The sequence below is a fragment of the Sorex araneus genome, chromosome 2, assembly GCF_027595985.1.
Source record: "Sorex araneus isolate mSorAra2 chromosome 2, mSorAra2.pri, whole genome shotgun sequence".
Lineage (NCBI taxonomy): Eukaryota > Metazoa > Chordata > Mammalia > Eulipotyphla > Soricidae > Sorex > Sorex araneus.
The window spans coordinates 17,877,167-17,904,039 of NC_073303.1; the positions used below are offsets into that span (position 1 = coordinate 17,877,167).

A 26,873-nucleotide genomic window follows, 5' to 3' on the forward strand; every position below is an offset into this window, starting at 1 on the left:
TTTTGAAAATCTTGTTGATTCGGGGCAGCCGAGAGCGCGGCGCGTCCGGACGGCCGACAGCGGCCCGCGCGCCTCCTCGCCAGCCCGCGCCTCGAGTCGCCGCGCGCCAGGCCCGCGCCAGGCCCCGCAGCCGCGGTGAGGACGGCGCCGGGGGGCGGGAGGGGGGCGGCGGGGAGGCCGGCGGGGCGCGCCCGCCGCGCCATTTGGACGGCGGCCTGCGGCGGGGGAGGGGACGCGGCGGCGGCGGCGGGCCGGGCGGTGGGAGGGGCGCGGCGCGGCGGGACCCGCGGTTTTCCCGCCCGAGCGCGAGCGGCGCGGGGCCGGGCCGGGCCGGGCAGGGCAGGGGCGGGCAGGGGCGGCCCGGGGCGGGGAAGCCGCGTCCCGCCCGCCCGCCGGCCGCCCCCGACGCCCGCTCGGTCCCCGCGTGCAGGCCCGCAGCAGCATGTCGGCGTCCGGCCCCGCCGCGGAGGACGGCGACGGCGACCCGGCCCCGGCCGCGCCCGAGCAGGAGCCCGAGATGCCCGAGCGCCGGGAGCAGAGCGAGGACGACGACGAGGAGGAGGACGACGACGACGACGACGAGGACGAGGAGGAAGAGAAAGGTGGGGACACGTCCCGCCCGCCCTCTCCCTCCCGTCCCGAGAGGGGCTCCCGGGGAGCCGGGCGCGGGGGCTTGTGTTTGTGGTTGTGGTTGTGTGTGTTTGCCCGTCTGGGCGCCCGAGGCGAGCCCGGGGGTCTCCTGCACGAGTGTGCAGCCGTGAGCCGAGACTCGGCGTGTGTGAGAGGAAAACGCAACTTTGTGAGCGTTGATGCTCCGTTTGCGGGGGCGGGGGGCGTGCAAGTCGCTTGCCCGGGGCGCCGCGGGCTGCGAACCCCTCGCGCGGGAAGTTTGCAAGTTTCAGGTCCTTGTTCTCTGTCTCTGTCTCTGTCTCTGTCTCCCTCTCCTCCCCCCCGGCCCTCGCCCCTCGCCCCTCGCCCTCCAGGGTCTGTCTCGTCGTCTTCACCTTTTGCTCGTTTAAGTTCGTTTCTTTGCAAGGGGCCGTGCAGCAGCCAGCCGGGAAAGCCGTTATTTTCGTGCGGGTCCCGCTGGTTAAAAAATAAATCAAGTGTTTCAATGCTTGAACTGCCTTTTTTTTTTTTAATTTATTTTATTTTATTTTATTTTTTTTGCAAACGGGCCGGGGCGTTCGCTTCGCCCGGGCAAACACCCGAGAAAGCCGTTGCCGCTGGGGAAAGTGGTTTCGGTCGGACTGCCCTGGACTGTGAAAGAAAGTTTCTCTTTCTTTCTTTCTTTCTTTTTTTTTTTTTTTCCGGGCTCGGGCGGCCCCCCTCCCCTCCCGCCCCGCCGGAGACCGGCGTTAACCCTTCAGGGACTGGAGGCTGGAAAAATCGGAGAAACCTTCAAACGGGGTGGGGGGGGTGGATCCCTCTGCGGGACGCCGATGTTTAGCGCGGGACCCCCCCTCGTGCAGTCTCTCCGCCCTCCGTTTCTTCTTCAGCCGCTGCTGGGCGGTCTCTTAACTAGGGGGGCTTAGGGCGGTCTCCTAAATAGGGGGGGACTTAGGACCGGCTCCTAACTAGGGGGGCTTAGGACCGGCTCCTAACTAGGGGGCGCTTAGGGCAGTCTCTTAACTAGGGGGAGTTTAGGGCGGTCTCTTAACTAGGGGGGCGTTTAGGGCGGTCTCCTAACTAGGGGGCTTAGGGCGGTCTCCTTACTAGGGGGGCTTAGTTCACTCGGCCCCTCTTGTTGGCTGAAAGTGGTGGGAACTTTCTTCAGAACGGGAAATGAGAAACACATGATGGGATGAGCCCCTGTGCAGTAGTTGGAAACCCGAACCTTCCTTCCAGCCGGCCTCCCGGCGCTCACATCACTGCTCTGGGGGTCTTTTTAAAAGTGTTTCTTGGTGCAGTCCAGCAGGTGGTACTCGGGGCTTCAATACGCAACACAAGTACAGCTCTGCCCAGTTGCATGTTCCCAGCCCCTGTTTTGTCATGGTATTTCTAACAAGGTGGTTTCTTTAGCACAGAGGAGTGTGTGTGTGTGTGTGTGTGTGTGTGTGTGTGTGTGTGTGTGTGTGTGTGTGTGTTAGAAGTCACAGGAAAAGCCTGTTTTTATTTTTTTAATGGGTGTTCTAAAAGACATTCCCAGAGGTGTCTACAGTTTTATTATCTCATCCGCCTATCTAAGGTGTTTGTGGAATAACTGGGTCTTTTTATTCTACCTAGCTATGAAAATTTAACTTAGATATCTCTTATTATCAAGTCTTAGGAACAACTTAGTGAACAGTTCCAATTTTGGTACATGTGCCACAGAGGCGAGCACAGAAGCAAGGTAGTGTAGTTTTTGTGCGCGTGACTGGGTAGCATTGACAAGAGGCAGCATAGAAATAAAAACGACTCTCGGTGTCTGTGTTTGGCAGCCGGGTGGATGTGACCGTTTTCTTAAAGCAGGAAGCAGTGAGTTTGGAGATGTTCTGCGTTTTGAGTGCATTGCTTTGGGTGGTCATTAAGGGGAGCTGTCCACTTGGCCGCCAGCTGGGTTGATCTGAAGGCCAGGGGAAAACTGGACTTCAGATGGATCAGGGGAGTCATTGGATTAGAAGTGGTGATCAAAGGCACTCCAGGGGGGGGGGGGGTAAGGACAGCAGCGCTTAGTGCTTCTCTTTAGACAGTTCCTGAATGTTAATATGCCCGCTTGAACCCGCCACTAATTTTTTTATATACAAATCCTTTTATCTCCAGATCATGGCTACCCTTCAGAGTCTAACCTCAAAGTACTGTTCTCAGTTGTACCCACAAGTTGTTTTTATGCTTTTCTGTTTTGTAGTGAATTTTCCGAATGACTCCTGATAGACATGATTCCTTCCCAGAGATGTTCAGTGTCATATTCATCTGTTCACCTCCTCCGCTTAGTATCTTGTGTAGGTTTGCACAAAGCAGACATCTATGGAAGGAACGGAGACCCTCCAGAAATAGAATATTTGCTTATTTCTCTGAATTGTCAGCCAGTAGGCAAATGGCTTTCGGTTTAAAATGTTTATCTCAAAACTTTATCTTTTTTGTTAAAATATTATGCTAAATATTTGTTTAGGGAACCATAACCCCAGGGTACCCAGAAACGATTGCCTGCTTTTTATTTTTTTTCTGGGGTAGTGCCAGGAAGGATGCACTCCAGTCTGTTGAACTATTTGCTTGGCTCCAGTGTAAATCTTTAGGAATGATTTATGACCACGTTATAAACTTTTGGGGGTTTGTTTTATGTTTGGGGACACACCAGTAGTGTTCAATGCTTACTCCTGTTTCTCCATTCAGCATCTCTCCTAAAGGGACTTAAGAGACCATATGGGGTGGCAGGGATTGAACTTGGGTCAGCCACATACAAGGCAAGCTTCCTGTGTTCTACTATTTCTCTGGCTCCCCTAAACATTTTTTGCACTACAAAGTAATGGCACGTGGTTCATTGCAAAACATGTAAATTTGGAAAATGTTGCCCAAATTTCTGTTTTTCTCTCTTTGTCTTGGAAATTCTTATAACCTCAATCAGAATTTGCTGATTTGCTGGTTCACAGCTGACTGAATCATAGTTAACAGAATTCTGTCCCGTTCAAGGGTAGGGTTTGAAAAACCTTGGTGATTTTTCACAAGTGAGTGGACTTGCATAGCAGTAGTTGGCTAAAACTTTGTTGCTTTTTGGTTTTTCAAAAGAACTTGATCCACTGTGAGGTTGCTAGTGAAGTAAAATGTTACTCTTAAAAAAAAAAAAGGTGATGCTATTCAGCATTTTCCAGTATTGTGTCATTGTTTATTAAAATCATGCTCAGAAGAGTTAAGATTTTTTTTTTTAATTTCTGGGTTTGTTTTCTGATTGTAATTCAACAAAATGAATAGCTTTTTGTTGAAAAGTATTAAAATCATTAAAATTTTTAAAGAAGTATTAAATTAATTTCTAGAGAAAAGCCTCATTGTGGAAGGCAAGCGGGAAAAGAAAAAAGTGGAACGATTGACAATGCAAGTGTCTTCTTTACAGAGAGAGCCATTTACAATTGCACAAGGTAAGTTCTATTCATCTTGTGGTGAAAATAGTTAAATATACAAATTTTTAGCAGTACTTAGTTTTCACTGTTTATTGAATTATTTTTTTTTCAAGAAGTGACACGTTATTGGCATAATTTTATTTAACTTGCTTTATTAAAATAAAAGTTATGTGGAAATGATGCTGCAAAGATAATTTCCATCATAATGGCAAATAAGTGCCACTAAATTAATTTGAGTGTAATAACAATGGGTGGTCTATTAAATTCTTTTGGTAATGAGGGAGTGCAAAAAATTGAACTCAGCAACTAACACATGCATGCCTGTGTTCAAGCACTGAGGTAACCTCACTCCCATATGAATATAACTGTAAATTAATGTTCTTTCTCCTAGGAAAGGGACAGAAACTTTGTGAAATTGAAAGGATACATTTCTTCCTCAGTAAAAAGAAAATAGATGAACTACGAAATCTACATAAACTGCTTTACAACAGACCAGGCACAGTAAGGCCCTTTTTATGCTTAACTTAGAAGCAGATTTTAGTCCTAGAAGACATCTAGTGATCATCTAGTTCAGGTTTCTTACCATACGAGTAGATCAAGACACTTGTTAAGAGGCTTATCATAGGACACATACTCGGATAAGAACTCTCTCTATGGTTGGGAGGGGAGCTCCTAGAGGTACTCGGTGGGGGTCCCCTGAGTCAGGTTTCAAACCCAGGCCTCATGCTTGCTTACATCTCCTGGCCCTGAGATGATTTTAAACCAGACAAATTTCCAAGTGTGAGATGCAAATTACGAGGATTTGGATGATATTTATTGTTTGAATTTTCAGACCAGGTCAAGCAGTGCTTTGGGGCTGCTCTCGACTCTTGGGGACTAGGTGGTGCTGAGGAATAAACTGGGCTTGGCTGCATGTAAGGAAGTACCTTAACCCTTGTATTTGTCTCTTTCTAGGTTATCTTTTTCTTTTCTTTTCTTTTTTTCTTTTTTTTTTCTTTTTTTGATCACACCTGGTGATACACAGGGGTTACTCCTGGCTCTGCACTCAGGAATTACCCCTGGCGGTGCTCAGGGGACCATATGGGATGCTGGGAATCGAACCCGGGTCGGCTGCTTGCAAGGCAAACGCCCTACCCGCTGTGCTATTGCTCCAGCCCCCCTAGGTTATCTTTAATATGTCAGAAGAGATGTATCATGAATGCTAGCGTTCAAATTAATGATACAGTGTGATTTGAATTTGGTGCCTAATTAGATGGTAATTCTTTGCCAGTGGATTTGTTAGTCAGTGATTTGCGAATTATGCTATAGTCAGTATAATTTGGGGGCTGGGATGGGCCACGCCCAGCAGTGCTCAGGGCTTACTCCTGACTCTATGCTCAGGAATCATTCCTAGCAGGGCTCAGTGCTGGTGATCAAATCCAGGTCAACCACACTTGCCACTTTACCCACTGTACTATCTCACTGACCCCAGTGCAGTTGTTTGTAATTGAGAAAAAATTTCATTGTTCTGTGCATGGGTAAAGTTTGACATTAGAATAGAACAAAGCATATGGTTTTCAAGTGTATCACATATAATATTTCTGACTATTCAGTTTATACTAATTTCATTAATTCATAAATACCAAATGGTATTAATCACTAAATGGTATTAACTTTGGGGACACAACTTGTGTGGGGGAGCGGTGGGTACTGGGAACTGAATTGTGGGACTCATAGGTAAGGCATGAGCTAGACCTGTCACCAGACATTTTTTTCCCCTCCTTGGGGGGCTTTTTAGGCCACATCTGGCTGTGTTCAGGGCTTACCCTGGACTCTGCACTTAGGAATTACTCCTGGCGGTGCTCCCAGGACCACAAATCATACTGAGCATTCAACCCGGGTTGGACATGTGCAAGGCAGGCACCCTACCTGGTATATTATGTCATATGCCTAGAATGTCTTAATATAACAATTTGCCTCTTCTGGTATACATTGGATAATATTCAGTTGTGTTTGTAAGGTAAATATTTCCAGAAAGAAGTTACTTAAATTTGAATTGTTATTGTTAACATTTTGGACTTTACCCAGTGGTGCTTGAAGACTATTTTTGACTATGCTTGGAGTTGTTCCTGGTGGTGCTCAGGGGACCATATATAGGGTATGGAGGCCAGTGGCATGCAAAGCAGGCCCCTTAGCCCTTTTACTCTATCCAGCCTTTCAAAATACATTTTTTAAGAAATTAGTATAGGGACTGGGGATTTGCCTCCGTGGAGTGCATACCTTGAATGAGAGGTTTTTCGTTTGATTTCTGGCACTACACCAAAAAAAAAATCAAGTTGTAGAACGTTTATTAATATTTTAGTAACAAATACAGGTTTTGGTTATAAAAATTAGTATTGTAACTTGAAACTACATGGAAATCAGTATTCGCTTTGAATGCTTTCTTGCTTACATTAGTAGGTAATAGCATTAATGTTTCAGGTGTCTTCATTAAAGAAGAATGTGGGTCAGTTTAGTGGCTTTCCATTCGAAAAAGGAAGTACCCAGTATAAGAAGAAGGAAGAAATGTTGAAAAAGTAAGTTATTGTTATACATAATATGTTTTGATCCATGTGTTTTCAGTTTATTATTTTTATTTTGGTTTTTAGCCACAACCAAGTGGTGATTGGGCTTACTCCTAGTTCTGCACCCACAGATCTCTGGCAGTGCTTAAGGACCATGTGTTGCCAGGAGTCGAATCCGGGTTGGCCACATGCTAGGCAAGCACTGTACCCACTATACTATCCCTCTGACCCCTAGGATTTTTTTTCTCCTTTTTTTTTTTTTGACCCCTAGATTTCTATATTAGAATAATAAATTGTTGAGTGTCTGCTGTTCTGCCTTGTCTGCCATGCCATCATTAAAACTATTTTGAAGATAATTTGATAGAAAGTGTCCTTCATCTAGGTGGCATATTTTCAGGGGTTTTTTGTTTGTTTGTTTGTTTTGTTTTGTTTTGTTTGGAGCCACACCTGGCTATGCTCAGAGCTTATTCCTGGCTCAGTGCTTAGGGATCACACCTGGCTGAGCTTGGAACTGTATGTAGTGCCAGGGACCGAACCCAAGTCAGCTGAGTTCAATGCAAGTGCTTTACCTGATGTACTAGTTCTCCAACCCCTGAGAGTTTACTTTTATTTATTAAATATAGTATAGTTGCTGAACTGCATCGTAGCACTGTTTTCCCGTTGTTCATCAGTTTGCTCGAGCGGGCACCAGTAATGTCTCCATTGTGAGACTTGTTACTGTTTTTGGCATATCGAATACCCCACAGATAGCTTGCCAGGCTCTGCCATGCGGGCGGGATACTCTCGGTAGTTGATGAACTATATTGGGAAAATGTAATTGTAGTGGCCTGAAGAATTGTTATGTTCATTAATTATTTAGGTTTGACATTTTGGGTTTTGGGGGCTACACCTGAGAATTACTCAGGAATTGCTCCTGGTGGTGCTGGGTGGGGGTTGGGGGTTGGGGGCCAGGTGACCATTCAGGTGCCGGGAATTGAATCTGGGTTGGCCAGTGTGCAAGGCAAGCACCTACACTCTGTACTATCCCTCCAACCCCGAGGCTTGACATTTTCTGACTTATTTTGTGTTCTGAATCGAAATTTGTTTATTCTTTCACTACCTTTAAAATCTAAATGGGACTGGAGCATAGGATAATTATCCACTATGATCCCCTGAGCACAGAGTCAGAAGTATGTCCTTAGCACTATTGAGTGTTATCCAAAACCCAAAAAATTTGAGTATATTTTATACTGATCAAGATTATAAGAATACTTCTGAGATTTAGATACATTGACATTTTTCGTAAATGTTTATGTGTGAGCCAGCTTGGTTAGTTGTCTTTATATTGTGAAAAATGTTTATAAACCTTTCTACATAATTTCTCTTCCCAATTTCTTTTTCAGATTTAGAAATGCCATGCTCAAGAGTATCTGTGAAGTTCTTGATTTGGAGAGATCGGGGGTAAACAGTGAACTGGTGAAGAGGATCTTGAATTTTTTAATGCATCCAAAGCCTTCTGGCAAAGTGAGAACTAATTTCTACTACTTGTTAACCAGTTTATTGCCTTTTCTTTTTTATGGGGGGAAAAATGACCAGCATTGCTAGCAACATCTAGACTTTCAAACAATATGCATTCATCGATACTGCAATTGTTTTTAATAGGGAGCATTAGGGATTTGGTCTCCATTTCAGAGAAAAGGGTATGAGATGGTGATATAAGTTGTCAAGATTCTTTGTAAGACACTAGTAGAATGGGAAGGAGAAGAGTTAGGGAGATGTTTGCTGGTAAGGGTAACCAACAGTATATTAGAAGTAGATATTTTCGAGATCCTGAAATAAGCTTGTGAAAACATTTTTTAAAAAGCTGAATTCTATACCTCCAGGGAAGATCATTGAACTTAAGTATATAGCGAAAGTTCTCTGGCTATCTCATTGTGTGTTTTATAGATAATAAAAAGCCATGTATTCCAAAAATTTCGGGTTAAGACAAAAATGGGACGACAGTGCTAAGACAAAATGACCCCAAAACAACAACCAAAAATACAGTATATCGTACTGCTTTGTCAAAGACTTTTTTTTTTTGAAGGAGTTTTAACATACCACGTATTCTGACAGTTACTACATGTGGTAAACCAGTAAACCTCATTTTACTGAAGATAACTTTTTTTTGCAATGCCAGAGATTGAACCTGGGTTGTCACACATACAAGGCAAACTGTTCTGCTCAGTTGCCTTATCAGCCTTTCCCTTCCTTTGCACGGTGCAGCAAGCAAGGGCAACTTCCTGTTTGGTCTTATGAGAATGATCTGTTGTCTTTGGGCCACGTGCCTTAGTAGGACTTCAGGGGTTGAATCTGGGGTTGGCCATGGGTGAGGCATGCGCCTTCACCCCTGTACTACCATTCCGTACTTCAGAATACTTTTCTAAGGATCTTGCAGACTCCTGAAAGGTTGCAGGAATACCAAGTGTCTGAACCATGCTTTGAGTATCTTTTCACATGGAATCTCTTGGATTCATTTTTCTATTTTCCTTTTTTTTTGTTTAAAATATTTTTTTGGGTGGGGGTCGCACATCCAGAGGTGCTCAGAGCTTACTTCTGGCTCTGCACCGAGAGATCACTCCTTGTAAGCTTGGGGGACAATATGGTGTCTTGGATCAAATCTTGGTTGGCCATGTGCAAGCAGATACCCAACCCGCTATACTCTAGCTCTCTTCAGTCCATTTTTCTTCTTCTTTTTATTTTCTTTTTTTTTTCTTTTTGGGTCACACCTGGCAATGCACAGAGGTTACTCCTGGCTCTGCACTCAGGAATCACCCCGGCGTGCTCAGGGGACCATATGGGATGCTGGGAATCGAACCCGGGTTGGCCACATGCAAGGCAAACGCCCTACCCGCTGTGCTATTGCTCCAGCCCCTTCAGTCCATTTTTCATATATGACTGATCTATCTTTCCATGTCAAGCTTTTTTCTCTAGTACCATGTGCTTTTTCTTTTTTTCTCTGATAGCACATGGTATTTCCTGGTCAGTCATAGATGGAATTCAGGTAGACTTTCCTATGGACTGTCAGTAGTTTGAGAGTACACAAATGAGACACTTCATTTTTGTGTGACAGTTACCCCAAGACTAGGAACTGGAGAGAGAAGAAACCCGTGGTTTTGCTTGTTTTGCTTCTTCAGGAGAAAGAGCAGATGAAGTTAGCACTAACATTTACAGTTTCAGATCTTAAGGTCTGCCATTTTCCTTATTGCTACTATAATTTCTGAAGATAAAATGACAATGACAAGTGAAACAAAAGGCACCCATAGTTGAATAAGTTTATTACTTAGTGTGTTTTTCTAAATCTTACTGTTTTTAGGCACCATTGCAGGGTATTTTGGCTATCTTTGTTGCTTGTTAGTGTGATTTTGTGTATTGAGGTCATCCCAGTAGTCCTTGGGCTGTTCCTGACTACTCAGAAGTAACCCCTTGGTTGTGTCTTATTCTGTGGTGCATAGGATTCAACTTGGGTCATTGGGATGGCAAGGCAGCACTGTAACTGCTGTACTATCAAAGAGGGCCGTATTTCATGGTTTTCTATGTATTTCTTTTGGGTTTGGGGGTCACACCCAACGCTTGACTGCTCAGGGATCACTCCTGCAGGACTGGGAGGCCGTATGGAGTGCTGGGGATTGAGCCTCAGCTGACTGCGTGCAAGGCAAGCCCTGCCCACTGCACTAACTCCATCCCCTGTGCTTTTCAATTTAAGAAGTTAGCAAATACCACCCTGGAAAGCATTTAAAAATTAATTTCGTTGATTAATACCATCAAGTTATTTTCCTCATGTGATCTGCTTTTAAATAAACATGCTTTAATTAAATATCAGATTCATAGCAGTGCATTTTATCTTTGGTTTTTAATTAGTTTGGAATCATTACTGAGACTGTAATCCTGATATTATTGAAAGTAGAGCCCAGAGCTAGTATAAATCATATAGTTCATTCATGTATTAAGGTTGTGTGAAGTGAGGGATTATTTCCTTCATAATAGTTCCTCCTGGTACTTTGATAGAAAGATTCCAAAACAAGGCACACCTGGTAGTAATAATTTAATGCAGGTAGGAATGAAATAGTCACAAGTCTAACTCAAAATATTGTCTTCATAATAAAAACTGAGCTGAAAACATTTTGTACTGGCCTCCTAGCCCCAAACCAGAATGTAGAAAGTGGGCGTTTTTGTTTCATTTTGGGGCCACGCCCAGAGGTGCTCAAGGTACCTTGGCTCTCTACTCAGGAATCACTCCTGGTGGAGCTCCGGTGACCATATGGGTTCCAAGGCTCAAATCCTGTTAGGTGCGTACAAGATAAGTGCCCTACCCGCTATACTATTGCTCCAGCCTAAAAGTGTATATTTCTGTCAGCATTTGTGAGGAGTCTTGTCTAGGTGTTCAGAGCACAGTGAAAGGATAATGGTAATGCAAACCGAACTTTAGATAACTTGATACATTGTGGAAGAGGAACTATTCTCTAGAATAAAATTGTGCGTTTGAAAATAGAATTAAGTCAGGATTAAAAATTGAAAGTTGATTACTTGGAAATATGATGCCTCACTGTTGTTATTTTGTGCAGCCCTTGCCAAAATCTAAAAAATCTTCCAACAAAGGCAGCAAAAAGGAACGAAACCGTTCTGGGGTAGCAAGGAAAGCTAAGAGAACCAAGTGTCCTGAAATTCTGTCAGATGAGTCTAGCAGTGATGAAGATGAAAAGAAAAACAAGGAAGAGTCTTCAGATGATGAAGATAAAGAAAGTGAAGAGGAGGTAAGAAAGACTGCTTTTTTCCAGTTTCTGTGTGAGAATAAAATACTCATTACACAGTTGGTCTAACTAGAAAGCAGATTCTAACTGCTGTCATGGCTGTGACATACTGATTTTATTTTCAAGGACACAGAAATAGTTAAATAGACCCTTTTTCCCCTTAAGGTCCTTCTGTTTCAGTGTAAGAGTTGGAAAATCATGAGATTGAAGGGCCAGGAATGTCATGTAGCAGTAGAGCACAGGCGTTGTATATGAGACCCTGGGTTAAAAGAGTGAAGCGCGTTTTTACTGACGTGGAGAAACTGGGTCTTGAGACAGTAAAGATGATGATGGAGGTGAATAGAAAGTGAAGGCAAGATAGGGAAGGAATACCTGTCACGAAAGGAAAAGCAGATCATCAAGGAGTACGTTGGGATTTTTCATGATGCATTCATACTTGATTATTTACGGAAACGTTTTGTATATAAAAGTAAAGGATTTAAGGAAAACTCACCTAGGGGTTGTTTCATGAAAATCATGGCATTTTAAATCTCTTGTTGGCTGAGCATTTTTTCACTCCTACAATTTTCTTTCACTTTTGAGTATATATAAAATGTGGGGAACGGTGACTTCCCAAAGTGAAACTTAGGTAGGCGAGAGCTACTCGAAACATTTTTGGGAGGCGTGAGAGCACACCCTACCTCAGGGGCTCATCCTGTGTCTCTGCTCAGCAGTGACACTTGATGATGCTCCTTTTCAGTGGTACTTGGGACCTTTGGGTGCTGGGCACTGAACAAGAATCAGTTGCGTGCAAGGCATACGTCTTGTTCCCTATACTCTCTCCAGCCCTAGTTTCTATTTTTTGGTTTGTTTTGGGACCACACCTGATTGCACAGGTTTTATTCCTGGCTCTGCAGGCAGGGACCCTATGGAGTGCTGGGGATTGAACTTGACTACGTGCAAGGCAAGTGCCTTACTCACTGCATATACGCTGTGGGTGTACCATCTCTCTTTATGAAGCACCTCTTTACTGTGGCTATTAACCAATCATGATCACAAGATGTTTTTTCCCTTTAGGCATTGCATTTCTGTTCCAGATAGGAAAGAGCAAAGCTTCACCTAGTTGGGTTGTGGTTCCCTTGACCTTTTACCGAAGACTGGCATGCATATCCCAGGCTGGAGGTGTTAGAAGGGGGAGCACACCTAAGACCTGGGATGCTGAGTAGATGAGCATCATACAGTGTTTGCCCACTCAGGGAACCTTGATCTTACAGTCTTTGGTAAACTTTTATATTTGCACCATAGGAGGAGCTTCCTAGTAGTGGAGGTTGAGTGTGTTCGTCTCATTAGTACTTGGCTGTGTTTTATAAAATAAGAATTCCCCCATCATAGCAGAACACAAAGCTTGAGTTACAAAACTATGTATTAAACGTTTTTTTGGAGCTAAGTTTCCATTCTGAGTTAAGTTGGAAGACAAAAGCAAAGGTGAGTTGGACATTTGTTGAAAGGCAAAGTTCTCCCCATAACTTGATCACATAACTCAAATTACAAAACTGTTTATTAAAATCTTTTTATTGGAAGGCAAAGTTGAGTAATCAAAGATTGTAAATCAAGTAATCTATTCAGATTTCAACTTGATTTATAATCTCCATTAGAATATAAGGCTTGGGGCCAGGGCGATAGCTCCGAGGGCTGGAGCGCATTCTTTGCATGTGGGAGGCCCAGCCCGATCCCTGGCACTACATGGCCCACTGCTGGGAGTGACCCAAAAACCAAACCAAAAAAATCAAACCAAAACCAAATACTGCACATTCTTTACTCTTGGCACGCATGGGTTCTCTCAGCCAAGTAGTTGGAAGAATCCTGTACTTGAAGCTAATTTTTATTTTGTTCGTCTGTTCACCCAGTCCAGCCTTTCTGCTGTGAGGACAGGATTCTGGCTCTAACAGGCGTCTTTTTTGGAGACCCTCCTTCAAGAGCCCTGCTGCCTATAAAAGATAGGTAAGCTTTGCCTTCTCTGCCAAGAATTTTTTTTTTTTTGGCCTTCTTTCAAAAACTGCTTGTTTCATTCCATAGATGATATACCTTCACAATATGAGACAAAAACACCCCTTCAAATTAGTATTATTCATCTTTTTTTTAAAAAAAGATTTTAAATTCCGAAATTATAGTCAACTGTCATTTTGTTTTCCTTTAATATGACAGAAATCTATAATGCTGATGGTAATGGTTGAACCACTCACAGCATATTAAAAACTAGCCACTGAACTACTCCCTGAGCCCTTTTTGTGTATCTTTTAACGTACAATTTATATAGATGGATTTTGCCAGAAGACAAAAGAATCTTTGTAGAAGACTAAAGATGCTTAAAAGCTTGGCTCATTGCTATTTATAGAGAATGTCTTAGCAAGTGGAGTGATTCAAGAATGAAATAGAACCTCATGGTTGGTGTATACCTATTTTAAGTTGTCTACTGCAGAGATTTTTCCCATCTCAGTTTCCCAAATAATCTCACAGTGGCTAAGTGCCAGTTCTGAACCCTGCATTGAAATCGAGAAACAAATGATCTACGATCTCTACCTGAAACAATTCCTTTTAGTTGGTCAAGGGGAAGATGTCCAGAATCAGAAGGTAGAAAATGTGGTAGGATATAGCTTGAGTGAAAAAAGACAATGTGTTTCTTTTTTGTGTTCCTATTCTGAGCCATTCTTCAGTGCTTACAGGGGGCCAGGGATCCAAACCTGGGCTCCCACAAAGTCATATCCCCGAACCAGAAAAAGAAAGTTTAAGGTTTTGTGTGGGGTTTTTTTTGTTTTGTTTTGTTTTGTTGTTTTTTGGGTCACACCCAACAATGCTCTGGTGTCACTCCTTGCTCTGCACTCAGGAATTAAGTGAACTGAAAAACATTGATAGAACAGTAATGAAAGCTAATTACTAAAATGCTTCAGCAGCTTCAGTTGCCTTAGATCTTATAGGCAGGTTACTTTAGTAATTTCTACAAGCAAAGGAGGCACACTGGCCTAAAACTCCTGTCTCTTAGGAAGTACTGACTCATCTTTTTCAAATTTGGGGGCTTGTTTGGTTTTATTTATTTTTGCTTTCTTTCCTCCAGCTTCTATAAAGGGAGATAAATACCTTTCACAAAATAGAGATCAATGAATTACAGGCCAAATTCTGTGGTACTAGTACAGAACAGGTTAGTGAGATTAGTAGATTAGTGGTACTAATATTTAAAAGCAGTAGTTGAGTTTAGAATCATGAATGGGATTTTTCTAAGTAGAGAAGGGGGGGAAACAAAGAATGGAGATTTGAAAGTTGAATAAAATTTAAATGGGTGAGCTTCACTTTCCCTCTCATCTCTCCCAGGGCTCTTTTTTGCTTACCTCCCCTATTGTTTGTCCCTGGTTTGCTAATAGCAGTGTCTGCCCTTTGAAATGCCCCCTTCCAAAGTTCCTGTTGCCTCATATCTAAGTTTATTTCAGGACAGCAAAAGGGATTACCCGCAGGATGCCAAAGCTTCTGGTGAAGGGAGCACTTTGGCAATCTCTGTGCAGGATGAAACTTAAAGGAATTATGATTCTACATTGAGTTTAGTCATCTTACTACTCAGCTATTTCACAGAGCTCTGAGCACAGCTGGGTGTGGACCCCCCTACCAAAAATATAAAATAAAAATTTAGACTTTCAAGATACTTTATTAGGACCAGAGCAGTAGTACAGTGGTTAGGGTTTTTGCCTTGAATGCAGCTGACCTGGGTTCTGGATGGGATGCCTTGCCCTATCAGTAGTTATTCCTGAGCACAGAGCCAGGAGTCAGCCGTAAACATTTATGGGGTTACCCAGAAAACAAAAATAGACACTTTGCTGAGTTCTTAACCTTGAGATTTTCATAGAATAATTTGTAACTGATTATTTAAGATAAGGGAAATTCAGTATAAATAATAAACTGGTTTTTATGAAGATTCAGATGTTTATGAGTTTAGTTTGGTCTAGCAGTAAACCTGATGGCATTATGGTTAATTAACATGGCTGTCACTGTCGTCTGCATTATTGCTTTTTTTTCCCCTTTCTGGTTTTGGGTCCACACCTGTCAGTGCTCAGGGCTTATTTCTGACTCTCAGTTCAGAGATCACTCCTGGTGTGCTTGGGGAGACCAGACAGGGTGGTCGAGACTGAATCTGGGTCAGCTGCATGCCAGGAAAGCACCCTACCCATTGTACTATTGCTCTAGCTTTTCTAGAACGTTGGCCTTCCACTCTGGCCTTTAAGGATTCTGGGAATATTTAATTACCTAGTTTTAATTATTGTGACAACTAACTAGTAATGCTTATAGCATATCTTATCTATTATAACATATCGTGTCTGTTATGTCTTGTCTAATAACTTAGTTTCTCGTGTTTGAATGACCTACATGTTCACATTTTGTCTTTGATTAATATATGTGTTATGCATATAAATAGTGGCCTATAATATTTTCTGTGTAATTTTCATACTTCCTTCAGACCTTAGTGGGATCCTTTTTGGTTTTTTGTTGTTGTTTGGGAGTACACCCAGTGCTGCTCTGCTCAGACCAGTCCTGGCAGGGCTCAGGGGATGTTATGGAGTGCCAGGGATTGAACTGGGAGCTGCTGCATGAGAGGCACGAGCCCTCCCACTCTGGCCCCCAACTGTGCTTCTTACAAACTAGGTGAATGCTTGAAATCATGATGAGCCATTTGATGCCTTTTTAGAAACTCCACAATTTGGAATACTTTTTTAAATTAGGAAATAAGTCAGAATAACCTATACAACAGCAATCTAGATATAACCCACATGTGTTGCTCTTGGAAGCATATTGCTTTTGAGTCCTCTAAGTACCTCTTGTTTCTAGGAGGCACTTAAAGTGAAAAGCTTGTTTCCAGCCAACAGTATGTTACTGAGACAGTGCAGGATGATATTCAGTTTGTTTGCATTGTGCTGGCATTGTAATAAGGAAAGACAAATACCAGAATCCAGTCAGCTGTACTAAGAAATAGCCTGAGTTCATTTACTTTTGAAAAAGTTTGATCTGTGCATTTTGATTTACTTTAAAGGTAAGTCTGGTACAGTGTGTCCTTAAAAATTGGTTGGATTGGGATAAAGCTAACTTATGGCAGGTAAGGTCCATCACATAATTGTATGTGATGGACCAGGTTCAATCCCCATATGGACCTCTGCGTGTCCAGGAGCGAGCCTTGCAGAGGATCCAAGAGTAAAACCCTGAGCACCACCAGTTGTGCCCCCCAAACCTAGCCAGAGTTGGATTATAATCTTAGAAATTTGAAAAAATGTTGCCTGTTGAAAGTGAGTTTATGGTAATTTTGTTGTATAGAGTAGATTTTGTGATACTTAGCTAGGATGCTTTTACTTTTTGCGGGGCTTGGAACTATAATTGGATGGTTCTCAGGGAGTGATAATGTAGGGTTTTTGTTTGGGGGCCACGCCTGGCAATGCATAGTGGTTACTCTTGGCTCTGCACTCGGGAATGAGGGACCATGTGTGATGCTGGGGATTGAACCTGGGCTGACTGCAGGCAAAGCCAGTGCCTACCCGCTCTATTGTCACTCTGGCTTACGGGAAGTGATAATGTGATGCCAGGGGTGATCTAGTGTCAGTCATATCCTATTTCTACTTTTCCCTCTTATTAAAGACAAGAGGCAGATGTTACATACAAGGCAAATGTCCTAACACTGTACTGTCGCTCTGGCCCCATGTTTTAACATTTTTGAGGGGGCCTCCCAAGTGATGTGCAGGAGATCTTGGGGTCCCCTCCCGGTGATTCTGGCATGGCACTTCAGTGCAGGAGCCGGGGGTGCACTGCTGCTCAAGACCAGTGAGCTATGGATTCCCAGGGTGCTACACCCAGTGGTATTCAGGGGACCTTCTGGTGCTGGGGATTAAATCGCCATCAGATGTGTGCAAATTACATGCCTTCACTTCTTTACTACTTTCTCTTTTTTTTTAAATGTAGGAGTACTGCTGTTTATTCAGCCATTGATTAAGTTGATTGAATTGGGCATAAACTCCACGTTACTTTTTAATTTTTTAAATCAAGTATTCGTGAGCTAGACCATTACAAAGCTGTTCATAATTGGGTTTCAGTCATACAATGTTGCAGCATCCATTCCTCCACCAGTGTGTATTTCCCACCATCATTGTCCCATTTCCCTCCCACCGTCCCCCAACACCCCACCCCCCACTCCCACCTCTGTGGGAGGCATTTTTCTTCTTGCTCGCTCTCTCTCCCTTTCCTTTTGTACATTATGGTTTGCAATAGAGGTACTAAGAGTTAATGGTGTTTGTTCAGGGCATTCGATATTTTTATCAAGATATGGCCGGAGTAGCTTTTAAACTGGGTGGCAGCTTTGGGGTATGGATGTGACTGCTAAGGCTTCCGGAAGTACCGGGAGGTAGGGGGAGGTAGCCTATCCCAACCCCCAGCAAGCCTGAAGATGTCAGTCACAAAACCCACATACCAGAATTATCAGCAGATTATATCTCAGTGAGGTCAGTCCTGAGACAGTGGAGTCAGACCGAGGACATGGTAGCGAGTTTGGATTGTAGGAGCAAGTGGCTACAGGGGGCTCTGCTTGGGCAGGCATAGGCCAACCCATCCCCCTCTGATTTACCCCAGTCTGTTCAGCCATGTGCAGGTCCAAGACTAGTAGTGGCATTGATCTCTTTTGAGATTTATTTATGGGTCTCTGAAGTAAAGGCCAATAAATGAGGTTGTATAGCTGAGCTGGAGGTGGCTTGTGGGCATGGTTCCCACCTACCGAACTTTTGGCAGTTTAATTTCTTGGTAAACTTGGTTCCAAGTTGTTGTGGTTCGGCCAAAGGCACAGCGGCAATTTTGGGTTATCAGGAAGCCTGAAGAGGCGACCATCAGACCTAGATGCACTTGCCCCGCAGGTACAGGGTAACTGCTGGTGGCACCATGCTCCCTCTCTACTCTCTTTCAATTGTCTTTTTTTTTTTTTTCTCTCTTTTTCTTTTTGGGTCACACCCGGCGATGCACAGGGGTTACTCCTTACTCCTGGCTCTGCTCTCAGGAATTACTCCTGGCAGTGCTTGGGGGACCATATGGGCTGCTGGGAATTGAACCTGGGTCGGCCATGTGCAAGGCAAAGGCACTAACCACTGTGCTATCACTCCAGCCCCTCAATTGTCATTGTAATCTTCCTGTTTTTGTTTAACCAGCTGTGAGAAGGTTTAAGAAATAGCTTTGGGAATTAAGCTATTTGAATCTTAATTACATGACTACATATTAACCTCTCTGAGACTTAGTTTTCTCATCTATTTGTGAGTTTTTGAGCAATTGCTCTGTACCGTATATTTTTCAGGCTGACAGGCGCTACTTTTGACTCTGTTTGGGTGTTGGTCATGCACAGGGATATGGTCCCAGGGATTAAACTGGTTGGCCATGTGTAAGAGAAGTTTTTTAATCCCCATACTAGTTCTCTAACCCCACCATGTATTATTTTAGGAGTTAGAGATCACTAAACTTGAGAGTAAAAATCTCTGGGCCCCTAGGTCATTAAAATATTTCTAAGAAGTATCTGTGATTATTTATTTTGTGTTTTGGTGGACCTCAGCTGGTAATGCTCAAGGGTTACTCCTGGCTCTGGCACAAAGGAATTATGCCTCGCAGTGCTCAGGGGACACATAGGATGCCAAGATCAAGCCCAGGTTGACTTTGTAAAGTTGCCCTACTTGCTGTGCTATTTCTCTGACCCCTTTATAAGAAAGAGGAGAGAAGAGTAAATAAAAAATAACATTATAAGCATTAATACTAGTCTCTGGGTAAAATTATAATTTATGCACATTCGTCATCAAAAAATTAGTAGCTAATAATTTCTATCGGCAATATTTAATATGTTTTCTTTAGTATTGTTAGAGCATTAGAGAAACAGTCGTGAATTTTGCTGTAAATTGCTTTCCTTTTTAACAGCCACCAAAGAAGGTATCTAAAAAGGAAAAACCTAAACAGAAAACCACATCTAAAAGTAAAAAGTCTGCAAAAAGTGCTAATGTTAAAAAGGCAGATAGCAGCACCACCAAGAAGAATCAAAACAGTTCCAAAAAAGGTATGTCAAAAATGAGAGGTTTCCAACAAAATTAAAGATAAAATTTACATGCTGTAAATATTTTGCTTTGGTTTTTTGGGAGGGCCTCACTCAGCAGTACTCAGGGCTACTTCGGACTGTACACTCAGAGATCACTCCTGGTGGGGTCAGGGTCCATATGTGGTACCAGGGATTGAATTCGGGTCAGAAAAGGGCCCCACCCACTATACTAACACTCTGAACGTGCGCGCGTGCGTGTGTGTGAGAGAGAAATCGGTAAACTAAAATGAACACCAGGGCAAAGTAGTATACCACCTGTGTTTGTCATTTAAAGTTGAAAAATTCTACTTTTGGCTGGAGCGATAGCATAGCACGCGGCCGATCTAGGTTCGATTCCTCTGTCCTTCTCAGAGAGCCCAGCAAGCTACTGAGAGTATCCCGCCCGCACAGCAGAGCCTGGCAAGCTACCCGAGGCGTATTCAATATGCCAAAAACAGTAACAGTCTCACAATGGAGACATTACTGGTGCCCTCTTGAGCAGATCAATGTGATACAGTAATTCTATCTTGGGTGTTAATTTGCTTTGTTACATTAAGAAAAACTTTTAATTTTTATATAATAAAATCTGCTTCTAGAAAGTGAATCTGAAGATAGTTCAGATGATGAACCTTTAATTAAAAAACTGAAGAAACCTCCTACAGATGAAGAGATAAAGGAAACAGTAAAGAAGTTGTTGGCAAATGCTAACCTGGAAGAAGTTACAATGAAGCAGATTTGCAAAGAGGTAATTGAACATATGCTTCCATCTTTTGAGATTTTATTCATCCCCTCAGTTTGAACAAATTCCTATAACTATGATATGCTGACATGCTTTTGGGGGAGGGGGGTCTTTTCGCTTTTTGGATCACACCCAGCAATACACAGGGCTTACTCCTGACTGTGCACTCAGCAGTCACTCCTGGCGGTGCTCAGGGGACCATATGGGATGCTGGGAATGGAACCCGGGTTGGCAAGGCCAATGCCCTACCTGCTGTGAGCCCTACCCGCTGTGCTATCACTCCAGTCCCCAACGCTTACATTGTTATGTGTGCTGGGAACTCGTGTTGAATGAAATGGTTGCTCTGCCATTCTGGGGGGCTTTAATAAATAACAGGACAGTATGCAGTAAATGAAGTTAGAGTAGTTAGAGTGTTTTTTTTTTTAAACTTGTTTGGGGGGCATACCTCAGGGTCACCAGGGTGGTCACCAGGGTGCTCGTGAAATACTGGGGATCAACCAAGGCCAGCCAGCTGCAAGACAAGCATCTTAATCTATTCTCTCTCGAGCCTGGAAACACATTTCTTGTGTTTGTTTTAGGTTACAGCTGCTGCTGCTAAAGGGCTGTTCTGGCTCTGTGCTCAGGAGTTGCTCCTGGTGGTGCTCAAGGGACCCTCTACAGTACTAACTGTGAACTCGCTCCCCTTGCATGCTAGCTCTGCCTTTTGAGGGGCTCTAGGTTTGCTTTTTGTGCCACTCCCAGTGATGCTCAGGAGTAACTACTAAGGAATTCAGGGGACCATATCGAGCCAAGGTCTGCTGAGTGCAAGGCCAAAAGTAACCCTGTACTATCTTTTTTTTGGGCCATGAAAACTTTACTGCGCGGTATCTTTCACTTAAAAACAAAACAAAATTGTTAGCTTGCAAGCCAGCTTATTTTCCCTCTTAATAAGGCAAATTGAAAGATTTGTCTCTTACCTCAGAACTTTTATGAAGTTCTTAAACTTCTCAGGAAATTAAAATGATCTTGGCTTAATCCAGATCTTGGCTTGGATCAAATATACCAGATCAAAATTGGGAGATCTTAGAGTTTGCTTGTGGAAAATGAGTCAAGAATTTGAAACGTATTGAAGGTTAAATGTTCTTTACCTTTTTTTGACATTGATTATTCATTAGCATTCATTGAGCCTCTAACATAAGGCATTCACATAGATAATAGTGTTGAGCAGGAAGAGCTAGTACTTAGTTTTAGGTGCTTCCGCAGCCAGTGAGACAGCTGCTTTAGTAAGGAGAGTGCAGTATGCAAGGCCTGTGTTACAGGAGCAGCGTCGGTGCTGTAGACCAGACAGCAGAGAGCACATACTTGGGCTTGCAGTGACGGGAAGAGAGGGTCCGGAGAAGCATCTCAGAGCATCAGTAGTTCTCACATTCATAAGAAACGACAAATAATCAGAAGGAATTATTAGGTGTTTGAGGGATTTGTTTTTGTTAGAGGTTTGGGTGCCACACGTGGCAGTGCTTAGGGATTACTCCTGATAGGGCTCGGGGACCCAGGTGGGGTATCACAGATCAGTCGATGCAAGGCAAGCATCCTACCTGCTCTACTGTCTCTCTGGCTTGTTTGGGGTCTTTGTTTTTGTCTCCATTCCCAACTCCCCTCCCCCCCACGTCCCAGCAGTTCTTAGGGTCAGTCCTGGTGCTGGTTCGGGGGCCATGCGCTACTGCAGATCTGTTCTTGCATACAGAGCACTGGTCCAGTCCTTTGCACTCTCCCCAGCCCTGTAGTTTTTTGGGTGTTTTGTTTTTTTTTCCCTGTTTTGTAGTGCTGAAGATCAGACCCAGGTCCACACACATGTAAAGCAGGTCCTTTGCTGCTGAGGTGTTTTCTAACCACAAAGTGTAAAGAAGTCATTTACTGCTGTGGTCCCTCCTGACCACAGAGGTACAAAGCCGGCCCTTCACTTCTGAGGTGCATCCCTGGCTTTAGTGATTAGTTGAATGGAAGAAAGCTAAAAAGTCCTCCTGGGACTGGTGGAAGTTACTCCAGAAGGACTTCTGGGTAAAGAAGGAGGTTGGTGGCAAGGGGTTCTGCCAGTTACCCAGAATCAGTAGGGCCACCCAATCACACCAGAAGTCAAGGCTCAGTCAAGTGGAGTAGCGCATGCAGAGTTGAGCATGGGGAGTTGAGAATGGATTTGTTCTAGACACTCTGGAATGGGTTACTTGGAACATACCGTGGGAGAACTTAATGAACCACTGTAATTTTTCAGTTTAGGAGAGAAACCTAGAGTAGGCTTTTGCTTGAGTCTAAAATCTCCTTTCTTGTAAATGAGGTTTTGCTCTATCCAGCCTCACTCATTTGTGGATTGTTAGTGACAGCTTTCATGCTGTAATGGTCGAGTCTCGGCGTCGGGACAGAAACCCAAGCCGCGCTGAAGCCATTCACTGTGTACCTCTGCCCAGAAAGTGTTTGCTGACTTTGCACAGGCCCACAGGCGAGAAGCCTGCCAGCATGCTATTTTTGAGTTGGCACAGCAAGTTTTTGTAAAACAAGGAGCACCCACAAGGTTGGCAAAAGGAGGGGAGGATTGGAGAGATAGCACAGTGAGGAATACACTTGATTTGCATGTGGCCGGCCTGGGTTCAGTTGCCAGCACCACATGTGGTCCAACTCTGCTACCTCCCCTGCCCAAATAAAGAGGGGGGCAATTAGTGAGAGTTTAAGAATACAGGAAAATTAGTAAGATTATAGGAACAGGGACTTTGGGGGTGGGACTCTGAGGAGGGGCTGAGCTGTGGCGTGGAGTGATGGCACAGAAGGAAGCCAGAGGCTTGACAGAGAAGCTGCCAACATCAATAACTCAGTTTACATCATAAGGTCAGGTGTTTTCTTCATCCGTGTTTGTTATTTCAGCTGGTATTCCGGTTTATAAGGACGGAGCTTATTAGCATGGTAGCCTTTCTCTGTAGAGGTTATCAAACTGTTGATTTGCAATAGATTTCTGTATGGTGACCAAAGTACCATTAGAATGTACATGCAGTTACTTGCACACAGCATAGAAATTTTTTTGCTCAAGATGGGAGTTTTCTCCAGGGCAAGTGGGGGTTGGAATCTTGCCCAGGCCCGGGGCTTTCTCCTGGCTCTGCTCAGGGGTCACTGCTAGTGGACGGGGGAACCATGTGTGCTGTTGAGGATCAAGCCCGCGGGCCAAGTGCGAGTAAAAAGCACTCTACCTGCTTCACTGTTGTTGGGCTCCTGAAGGTAGGATGTTTATTGTACTTTATAACCTACTTGAACATGTTACTGTTTACTTTCACTCTAGGTATATGAAAATTATCCTGCTTATGATTTAACTGAAAGGAAAGATTTCATTAAGACAACCGTTAAAGAGGTAACTAGATCCACTTCTTCCTCTTCGATTCCTTTGTGAGACAAAATATGATCTGATAACTGCATGGGGCACCAAAGGGGTGTTCCCCAAGTGGTGCTCAGGAGCTCGAGGCCTCATTGTGGGTTCGAGGGCAGCCAGGCTTTTGGTTTAGCAAAATGTGCGGTGCTGCCCCGGCCCCAGTGTGGGTCTGGGGGCCCACAAGGCTGCACGTGGCGGTGCTCAGGGGACCCAGTGGTATGTCAGGAATGAGACTCAGGTCAGATGCTTGTACCCATTCTAGCCACTGGGCCACTTCCCGGCCCTACCAGCTAGGGTTTGCATTTAAGCTTCACATTTCCTCAAAATAGGTACGTTTTCCATTCTCGTTTTTGAATTAGAAAGTTTTAACTTAACCCCAGGTTAAATAGGGAGTGAGTGGGGCCTTAGCAGTAGCACAGTCGGTCGGGCGCGTGCCTTGTTCACAGCTGACCCAGGTTCGTCCCAGCATCCTGTGAGGTTCCCCAGACCCCACCAGGAGTGATCCCTGAGCACAAAGCCAGGAGTGACCCCCAAAACAAAAACCAAAAATGGCGGGCTCCTTCGGCTATGAGTTTAGCTGTGCAGCCCAGAGCCCCTCGCAGCCATGAGCATGTGTCCTGTTCCCCCTTCAGCCAGAGGGAGGTCGGCGTAGTTTTGTGTGTGACTAGTCCAGCGCATTCCCCAGGGAACTCAAGTAGTAGATGAAAAAAGAAGTGAGCTTTCATCTTCTGTATTTGTACTGAATTTTTTATGTTGGGTGTGGAAATAATTTTCTCTTTTATTGCAGCTAATTTCTTGAAATAAAGGACAGAGACGGATGACTATGCCCATGGATGTCAAGATCAGATTTATATTATAATACCAGCACAGAGAATGTAATCCCTTTTCTAAGTCCTTGCAAGCATTGTGTTCGTAAAACCTAATGCTGACCTTTTTATCTTGAGTGTTGCTTAAATTTAAGTTTGCTATTTCAAATTGCATTTCTATGCAGTTTTAAGTTTTAAAGTTTTGCATGGCAGTAATTTTCTTGCTTTTATAGTTGTATTTTGTACATTTTGGATTTCTTTATATAAGGCTATAGATTCTTGAACTGTTGTAGTTTTTAGTGTGCTTATTACTAGCTTAAGACATACTTTTAATCAAGTAGACCAGAAACTATTCTAATTAGCAATCGTACATGCAGACAGTTGCAGTATTTAGTATATGAAATATTTTGAATACACATCTGACCGTGTATTCATTATATTAAAAATATACCAGCTTTAGCTATCCGGATGATTAAATCAGAACTTCACTTCTGCATGTGTATATATGTCAAATTGTCAGCATGACAGAAATGACAGATGTTATTTTTGTATTTTTAAAAACAAATTTGTTGTATATAGTTTTTTTATTTCTTTTGTGCAGATCAATTTTTAAACTCATAGGTATCTTTACAGTTATAAACCATGAAGTGTCAGTGTTCAGCTAGGTGGTATAACAGAGCATTGAGATTGAGAATCAGAATTCAGTCAAGAAAAAGCTGGAAAAAACCGAAAGTTCTGCTTTGCCTCAAAAGTGTCATCAACTGTAGTTTTAGTGTTAACTCTGCAAGTGTCTGTAAATAACTTTTATATAAGAATAGACCAGAATCAACACTTAAGAAACTTGGGGACAAGTGGGATTAAGTAAAAGCACATTTGGCTTATAATAAGTTAGATGATTTTTATTAAGTTTTTCTGCCCACATAAAAGGCTGATATTTACAGGAGACCTCACCCCATTTATAAAATTATGATAAATATACCAATTATAATGCTGGAAAGTAATGCATAGGCAATAAAGGCTCTTTGACAGTATTTATCAAAAAGTGGTAATAAGTCTTATTATTTTTAACATTAAATAAATGTATTTGTAGACTGAGCTGCTGGGTTTTAAATTTATGGCTAATCAGGATTCTATGAATCAACATGGACCACCCCTGAATGAGACTAATTTTGTCTTTTAAATTGACTACCTTAATCAGTTTATTAAATCTCCAAAGTTTGAAATATGCTGCTTGTAAGAAAATTAGGCATTTGATAAACCAATTAAGTGTTTAAAATAAAAATGCTGCTTAGAAGTATAAAAATGATATTGTTAACAGGTATTTTCAGTTATGCCTAGTTTCTTGCTAAGGTTTTAAGCAGGTATACTCCACACTAATGAATGGATCAAACCACATAAGACAAGAATTGGCCTTTGATTTTAAATATCTAGTTTGTTCCTTATAAACCTTGTCAATAAAAATGAAAAAAATCAATGACCTTGTTTCTTTTACTTAATGTCTTATTTGATGTCTTATTTCAGGTTTTCTATAGCATTTTGTCCCCTTTGAAAGTATTTCAGAACAGATTTTTTATTTTTAAAAATAAGGTTGAACATAATAATAGAGTTGTTTCAGGTATATAATGTTCCAATAGCCATCCCACCACCAGTGTCCCCTTCCCTATAACAGACTTTCCTTTTTTAAAAAAGGATTTAACTCCAAAGCCTGTATTTCTGGAGTACTCTCAGTAATAACTGCCTTTACTTTGAATACAAAGTTGAAGTGAAAAGGGATCCTTCATTCAGTGTGGGGGTAGTGGGAATACTGTGGTCCAGCCTCAGTGGAAAACACAGTATGGCGATTTCTCAAAAAGGAACAATAGAATTTCCAAAGAGATACATAAAACACCTATGTTCAGTGCTGAGAATAGCTAGGACATGAAACAACCCAAATGTTTAATGAAAGATGGAAGGCATGGTATATATATTCGTGATGAAGTAATGTATAGTTCTAAGAAAATTTGAAACTTTTGCTCACTGCCATGTGGATGGTGCTGGAGGTCTCATGTTAAATGAAATAGAAGGACTGCTACTGAGTGATTTCATCTGCAGTATGCAAATGATTTCACTCATCCATGGTATGCAGTTTTGAACAATATTAATAAAATGCTTGGCTTTGAGTTACAAAACAGATTATCAGATGGGAGGGAAGAGGGGGAATTAAGAGGTGAGCTGGTTGTTACATATGGGCACTGGTGGTGCTGAAGTGTAATAACTACCTCAAAATCATAAATGTTAACATATGTTATCTGAACAACCGGTCAACCTTTTAACACCTGTGGACCTGCATGAACTGTGGTTTTCAACCTTTCTAAAATAAAGAAAAAGTTTAAAAAAAAAAAAAACTCAACTGCTGGCAGGGAAGCATTGAGGCAATCTCACAAAATTCTCGACTTGATCAAATAGCTTAATAATCTTAGACTATTGACTTGAAATGCCTACGACAAAGTAATG

The 26,873-nt window shown here is 42.8% G+C and overlaps 1 protein-coding gene across 1 annotated transcript; it reads left to right on the top strand.

The window, feature by feature from the left end:
- On the top strand, window positions 1-26,834 carry DEK (DEK proto-oncogene). Its single transcript, XM_055126847.1, has 11 exons — window positions 1-135; window positions 431-602; window positions 3,951-4,052; window positions 4,426-4,535; window positions 6,495-6,589; window positions 7,960-8,080; window positions 11,161-11,349; window positions 19,294-19,429; window positions 20,044-20,192; window positions 23,488-23,556; window positions 24,362-26,834. The coding sequence occupies exons 2-11, from the start codon at window positions 443-445 to the stop codon at window positions 24,371-24,373; spliced, it is 1,143 nt and encodes a 380-aa protein (XP_054982822.1). The 5' UTR covers window positions 1-135; window positions 431-442; the 3' UTR covers window positions 24,374-26,834.
- Window positions 26,835-26,873: the final 39 nt, after the last annotated feature.